At 31.8% G+C, this 6,974-nt stretch overlaps 1 protein-coding gene and 1 long non-coding RNA gene across 19 annotated transcripts in view; both read left to right on the top strand.

Annotated features, from left to right (window-relative positions):
- The window catches only part of LOC110280722 (E3 SUMO-protein ligase SIZ1-like), a 6,091-nt gene extending 1,610 nt beyond the window's left edge, over positions 1-4,481 (top strand). For 2 of the 18 annotated variants that reach the window (XR_008008492.1, XR_008008488.1), the window contains exons 3-6: positions 2,618-2,696; positions 4,024-4,096; positions 4,222-4,301; positions 4,448-4,481. Coding sequence is in view for 8 of the 18 variants with exons in the window: in XM_052261085.1 (XP_052117045.1) it covers positions 338-432; positions 882-931; positions 4,024-4,096; positions 4,222-4,301; positions 4,448-4,452 (303 nt within the window). In the remaining 10 variants the exon portion in view is untranslated. Of the gene's footprint in view, positions 1-20; positions 142-280; positions 433-852; positions 932-2,617; positions 2,697-4,023; positions 4,097-4,221; positions 4,302-4,447 lie in introns of those variants that run through there. The other 16 variants (XR_008008493.1, XR_008008489.1, XM_052261084.1 and 13 more) reach the window with 14 other exon arrangements.
- On the top strand, positions 2,758-3,584 carry LOC107484438 (uncharacterized). The gene is made up of 3 exons (XR_001591130.3): positions 2,758-2,988; positions 3,143-3,238; positions 3,370-3,584. It is a non-coding gene; the product is annotated as an uncharacterized LOC107484438 (long non-coding RNA).
- Positions 4,482-6,974: the final 2,493 nt, after the last annotated feature.

The following is a 6,974-nucleotide window of genomic DNA, read 5'->3' as shown; positions in this document are numbered from 1 at the left end:
ATTTCATTCTCATTTCAATTTCAATTTCAATTTCGATGTCTCTGCAGGCGTTTCATCGGTGCCGTTTTCGATTCCAAGGGTGCGGATGCAATTCTCTCCTTTGAAAAGTTCTGCTGCAATCTCCCCAGATCTCTTCTTCAGGTTTTGGTTTCTATTTGGATTAGTTTTCTCAATTTGATTTTGATCCATCTACTAATTAATTGGGTTGATTAATACCAGATCATATATCTCGCCATAATCAGTTCAACATATTATTTCATTGTAAAATCGTGTTTAACAGATCATATATGATTAATGTGAATGAAGAACACTAGGTTGAGTTGAATTGAATTGAATCATGGATAAGAGCATGTTAGCTAGTTTGGAATCACTTCCAGAAGCTTATCAGCAAAGAATGGCGTCCATGATGGAACAAGTTCAAATCCGTGACAGGTACCTCCTCTTCACTCTATCTGTTAACTAATTCCATGTGTTTTGAGTTGAGCTTCATGTTCCTAAATAGTCCTATCATTGAATTCATCATTTCAAAGTTTGGTCTTTCTCTGAGACTGTGCCAACTGGAGTTAAAATTTGAGTAAAGCAAAAGGAACATATTTTTAAGTGCTTATTCATCTCCTTCAAGTCAATTTCTCAGAATTTTCATGTATTACACTGATCTAATGATCTGCATTTGCTTTTGCTAACTTTGCCAATCCACTATGCTTTCTTTACTATCTTGATTTATTTTTCTTTTGTTGGGTGTTTTTGATTAATTTTTGCAAGATCTGTTCATCCAATTTTGCTTGTCTCTTTAGATTTAACTAGATTGTAAACAAGTGTTCAATTTTTTTTTATACCTTTCAATAATCACAGCATGAAGGGGATTTTTATTGCATTGTTAGTTTTGGCTTGCATGGCCTTCCTGCAGCTCGAGAGGTCCAACCAATCAAAGGTAAGATAGAGTACCCAGCTCCTTCAATATGGTTTGTATATCATGTCATCCATCCCATGTTTAATTTGTTTCATTTCCAATTTTGTTCTCAATGTTCTATAGTTCTATGAAAATTAGCATGAGTAGTTTTTGTGATTTATACATTACTGAATCAATTTGTTTCTAAATTTGGTTTCTTACTCTTAGTAGAAATTTAATATATTCTATTTTTTATTTATTTGGTCCAACTAAGCCTGTTGCATATATGACTGTTTGTGTGCATTATATGTAACCAAAGTGGATTGTATGTCGATATTTTCGGCATTTCGCTTACAAGTCTTGTAGACCACCTTGTTGTTATTACCATTTTTTGTTTCTGCTTCGAGATTTTTGCCGACGATAGCCGCGACTGGTTTGTGAGATTGTCAGTTATTGTTGCTGCCATTGGTTCTGGCAAAGTAACAAAATGACCAAAACCTTTGTATGAGTGCACATTTTGCTGCTTAGTGTTGTTGATTGATTTGACTCTTAATTCATACAAAAAGGAATAAGACTGATTCTGGGTTTGTGTGTGCTTGTCACTGTTATTAATTTATTTATTATGTCTAATTTGATTTATTTGTTTCAAGTTCATAAATCTGGGTGAGTTTATGATTTATTTAATTCAGCTAGTTCTTTGGCCACTGAATGGTTCTGTGAAAAATCATAATTCAAGATGAATAATATGAACTTAGCTATTCTTCAATTAGGACAAGGTTTGAAGGCTTATGCTTATATCTTGAGTGCTATCCATTTCTATAAACACAGCCTGCAGATTTTCATAAATTTCTGATTTACTGGCTTGCTGCTTTATGCTTTCTTTGGCACTTTTAACCATCTTTCTTTTTATCAACTACAATTAAAAATTATAATATCAAATCTCAGATTCATTCATAAGACTTGTTGCTACCGATTCCAAATTCCAATTACTTTCGGCTTCTACGATTACTTCCTGTTCATACTCCCAACCTCTCTCTCTCTCCAACTTTAATTTCATTCTCATTTCAATTTCAATTTTGATGTCTCTGCAGGCGTTTCATCGGTGCCGTTTTCGATTCCAAGGGTGCGGATGCAATTCTCTCCTTTGAAAAGTTCTGCTGCAATCTCCCCAGATCTCTTCTTCAGGTTTTGGTTTCTATTTGGATTAGTTTTCTCAATTTGATTTTGATCCATCTACTAATTAATTGGGTTGATTAATACCAGATCATATATCTCGCCATAATCAGTTCAACATATTATTTCATTGTAAATTCGTGTTTAACAGATCATATATGATTAATTCCATGTGTTTTGAGTTGAGCTTCATGTTCCTAAATAGTCCTATCATTGAATTCATCATTTCAAAGTTTGGTCTTTCTCTGGGACTATGCCAACTGGAGTTAAAATTTGAGTGAAGCAAAAGGAACATATTTTTAAGTGCTTATTCATCTCCTTCAAGTCAATTTCTCAGAATTTTCATGTATTACACTGATCTAATGATCTGCATTTGCTTTTGCTAACTTTGCCAATCCACTATGCTTTCTTTACTATCTTGATTTATTTTTCTTTTGTTGGGTGTTTTTGATTAATTTTTGCAAGATCTGTTCATCCAATTTTGCTTGTCTCTTTAGATTTAACTAGATTGTAAACAAGTGTTCAATTTTTCTTGATACCTTTCAATAATCACAGCATGAAGGGGATTTTTATTGCATTGTTAGTTTTGGCTTGCATGGCCTTCCTGCAGCTCGAGAGGTCCAACCAATCAAAGGTAAGATAGAGTACCCAGCTCCTTCAATATGGTTTGTATATCATGTCATCCATCCCATGTTTAATTTGTGTTCTAATAAGTTCTAATTTGTGTTTTAACAAATAATGCTTTAATTTGGCAGCCTTTTCCAACTTTTGCTTGTCAAGCACAAGATCATGATTCTTTTAACTTCTGTAACTTGCAGGTATTGGAGGCAAGAGCTGGGTATTATGAAAAGCCAATTGCTACAATAGATTTTGCATCACTATATCCATCTATTATGATGGCCTATAATTTATGTTATTGTACCCTGGTAAATCTTAACTCTTCATGTTTCTAGTTGCTACCACGAGCAACTTAGTGTTTTTTTATCCCCTGTTGTATTTATTTTTATTCATTAGGGTTCATTGATTTTTTTTGGGGCTAACAGTTTTGACTTTTGAGCACTTCTTGTTTACTGTTTTAAGGTGACTCCTGAAGATGTTCGGAAACTTAATCTCCCTCCAGAATCAGTGAACAAAACTCCATCTGGGGAAACATTTGTTAAATCAAATTTGCAGAAGGTTTGTTGCTTTTAGTTTGGTATTTTGAGCGTAGTTTAGTTTCATGTTATTGTACTTTTAGATTTGCATTTACCAATCAGTGAGCATAGTTTAGTTTCTGTTGCTTTATTGTTCTTGATATTTTGCTGCAGGCTAGTATTGGAATGGATAACTTGAACGCTTAATGCACAAAGTGGAGCAGTTTTAGGTTGATTCTGATCTTTTACTAAGTATTTAGGCTGATGAGCATCTCTATTAGTGTAATTTGAAATATTGAGCAGTTTTAACTTGTATTGTTTCTGTATTTTTCTTCGATTTTTAGTTTTGGAATTTAAACTCGAAATTTATTTTGTATTTGAATATTAGTTTTTTAATGTATAAAACAATTATAGTAAATTATATATGTCACTAATTATTGTTTGATATGTCTTGTAATAAAAATTGCATATTATATTTGTAGGTTTGGTAATAAAAAAGGATTGAAAATTTATATTGTGTAGCAATGAAGATCAACTAAGGAACAGAATTTTTTTTTTAATTTAACAATTATGCTTTCTTTGGCACTTTTAACCATCTTTCTTCTTATCAACTACAATTAAAAATTATAATATCAAATCTCAGATTCATTCATAAGACTTGTTGCTACCGATTCCAAATTCCAATGCTCATTTACCTCCGATTCATTTACACTTTTAACCATCTTTCTTTGTGCACTATTTCATGATTTTAATATGCGGAGTTAGTTTTCTTGTGTTCCTCTCTCATTGTTCTGTTAAACTTAACCAACTTGTCACTTTTTTCCCCAGTATCCAAAATGTTTGCCAAGAAGAATGCTATTGGAAAAGAACAGGTGGCAAAATTAGTGGACGACACATATAGGTAAGTCTTGGCAACAAGTTTGATGGTATTCTGTTTGATATAAAATACTTAGATAGTCATATGCGGTGCATATATTTGTGTCTGGTTTATGTTGGTTCTTTGTTCACCTTTTTTTCTTGGCCCAGAAAAATGCATATATTTGGTGCCACTGACCTTGCATCAAAGGGACAGGGAGCCTCAGATAGCAGTAATGTGAAAATTAAAGGTGAAAAAGATGATTCCTTTCAATCAGATAGCAGTAATGTGCATTAGCAGATGTTCTTTTAAATTGCACGTACTTTCAATAGGACCTCTTGTTTCCTATATTCGACATTTCATTATGGAATTTATTTTTTTCTCATCTTATTGTAGTGTGACGATCCACGATGCCATGTGTGGCAGCACATAAATTGTGTTGTTGTTCCAGAAAAACCTATGGAAGGTGTCCTGCCAGTACCTGATAAATTTTATTGTGAACTCTGCAGACTCAGCCGTGCAGACCCGTATGTTTACATTTCCTTCGTGTTTATATATATAATATGCAATGGACAAAATAAAGTTGAATTTTTTCATAATGTGTTTATGCCTTCAAGGGATTGTGCTGGTTGACATTTGCCTATAATGTGATCTTGAATTTCCTGACGTTGATTTCACCGTTGTTATGATGAAGTGGTTTTAGTAGTAATCTTTTAGTTATCTCTATCCTACAGGGATACTTATTGAGTTTGCCACTAAACTTGTTGCTTCAAAATTATATACTATCTTTCCCATCAAGGATTTGAATATTTTGTTCTTTTGTTTGCCTGGCATATTGAATGGTTCTTCCCTTACTATATCTGCTGTATTCTCGTAGTTGACCAAAATTTTCTACTTATTATTTAGCATTTCATTTTCTTGCTGTTACATATCTATTTATTTCTGTTACAGGTTTTGGGTTTCAATGGGACACCCCTTGTTTCCTTTGAAGTTGAGCATAACAAGTCACAACTCGTGTTGGCCATTATCTCTGAGGGAAGCAAGTCACACCACCCGTTTTTTTCAATGAAAAAGAACTAACACTAGTAATTTATTTATTTTACTTTCTCATGATCTATCATATGTGGATTGAGCACTAATAATAAAAAGTTAGGAATGACTTTAACATTTTGAATTTTTATTAGAAGATATTTATGTAGGATATAATATTTTAATTTAGTTTTTCGAAGAGTATTAGTAGTAAATTCTAAGTGATTTTATGCTTATTTTGATAAAGCTATGCTTAATTTAGTGTGAGATGTATGAATATTCAAAATTAACTTCTATTCTAGTATTTTTGGATCATTGTAAATATATATTGTTTACAGATAATTTGTTATTTAGAGAAATTATTCAGTATAATTATGTATTTATTTTTATTTTGTAATATTCAACTCATTTAAATAAAAATACAGAATTATTATACATGTAATCATATTAACTATTATGTTGTATTAATAATTATTAGATAATTAAATATATATATAAAGGAAAATGTAAAACATGCGAATTATATGAATAAGTGGGAGAATAATGGATAAAATCCACTTAATTCAATGCAAAATAAACTATAAAATAGTGGTTTATCAATCTCCCCACACTTAAAATTAGCATGTCCTCATGCTAGGCTCAAGAGAAGCAAAAGAGTGAAGAGGGACGATAGGATTAATTAAATGCAACCTATCTATATGAATGCAACTACATGAAAAAATGCTTCTACCTACTTGGTTAAAAGTAAATAAATCTTCTAAGAACAAACATGAACTGGATTCCACTATTTCAAATCATAAAATGAAGTACAAATAGACTTGCAAGAAGAAAGCTCGTGAAAGCCGGGAATAAAGAATCGAGCATCGAACCCTCACTGGAAGTGTATACACTCTAACCACTCAAGTGTTTGAGGTTCGATTCTCTCAATTCTCTACTAATCTTTCTTTCTAAGACTTGCTCTTTTTCCACCAATCAACAAAAATTTAATGCATGAGTACACATATTAAGAGGTCTTTTCAAGGGTTGTAATGGGGTTAGGGTCAAGGTAGGATTGTATTTGGTTAAGTGGACTAAAATTTGAATCCATGATTAACCTAAACTTCCCACATAACTTAAGAAAATCCATGTAATCATAATACAAAATCTAACTGCCCATTAACTATGTTTACCATATATTCATGCATCCCAATTTTGAGTATAGTACATATGCATTGCTATCACCATATTACATAATTTTATCCCCTATTTATACATAATTTTTTCTCTTTTTTTTCTTTTTCTTTTTTATTTTATTTATTTATTTATTTATTTATTAAAAATATAAAAGAAAACATAATATATCAATGCACATGTATTTTTTAATTTTTCTGGTCTCACATGAGTAAGTACCCAAATTCCCAAAATTTTGTCAATGAAACACTGTACACTTTCATCAACCCAAGTTTCCACAGTTCTCCACACTTAATTGATACACAATCCTTAACTTAAGCTAACCAAAGATTCAATTTGGGGTATTTAATTTGTTTTTCCCCTTAAGGTTTTTGATGTGGTAAAATATAGAACAAATGGGGATTAAAAGACTCAAAGTGGCTAACAAAGGTAATTGAAAGGGTAGGCTATTTGGGATAAGTGAGCTAGCTAGTAACAAATAATGGCCTCAATCATATGCAAGCATGTAAATACACTAAATAATAGACATATAGAATGGAACAAAGCAAAGATTGCAGTTATAGAGAAGGAAACACACAAGAATAAAATATTATGGTTAAATAATGTAACCATGTAATTAAGCTCAAATCTCACGGGTTTTGTGTTCTTAGCTATCAACCATGTTCCAAATACAACTTCCAACAAGTTTATCACAAATTTTCAATTTAAATTAGTGAAATACTAT

Source organism: Arachis duranensis, chromosome 4, assembly GCF_000817695.3.
Source record: "Arachis duranensis cultivar V14167 chromosome 4, aradu.V14167.gnm2.J7QH, whole genome shotgun sequence".
Classification (NCBI taxonomy): Eukaryota; Viridiplantae; Streptophyta; class Magnoliopsida; order Fabales; family Fabaceae; genus Arachis; species Arachis duranensis.
The sequence above is the reverse complement of the archived record's forward strand: the minus strand, read 5'-3'. Positions and strand labels throughout refer to the sequence as shown.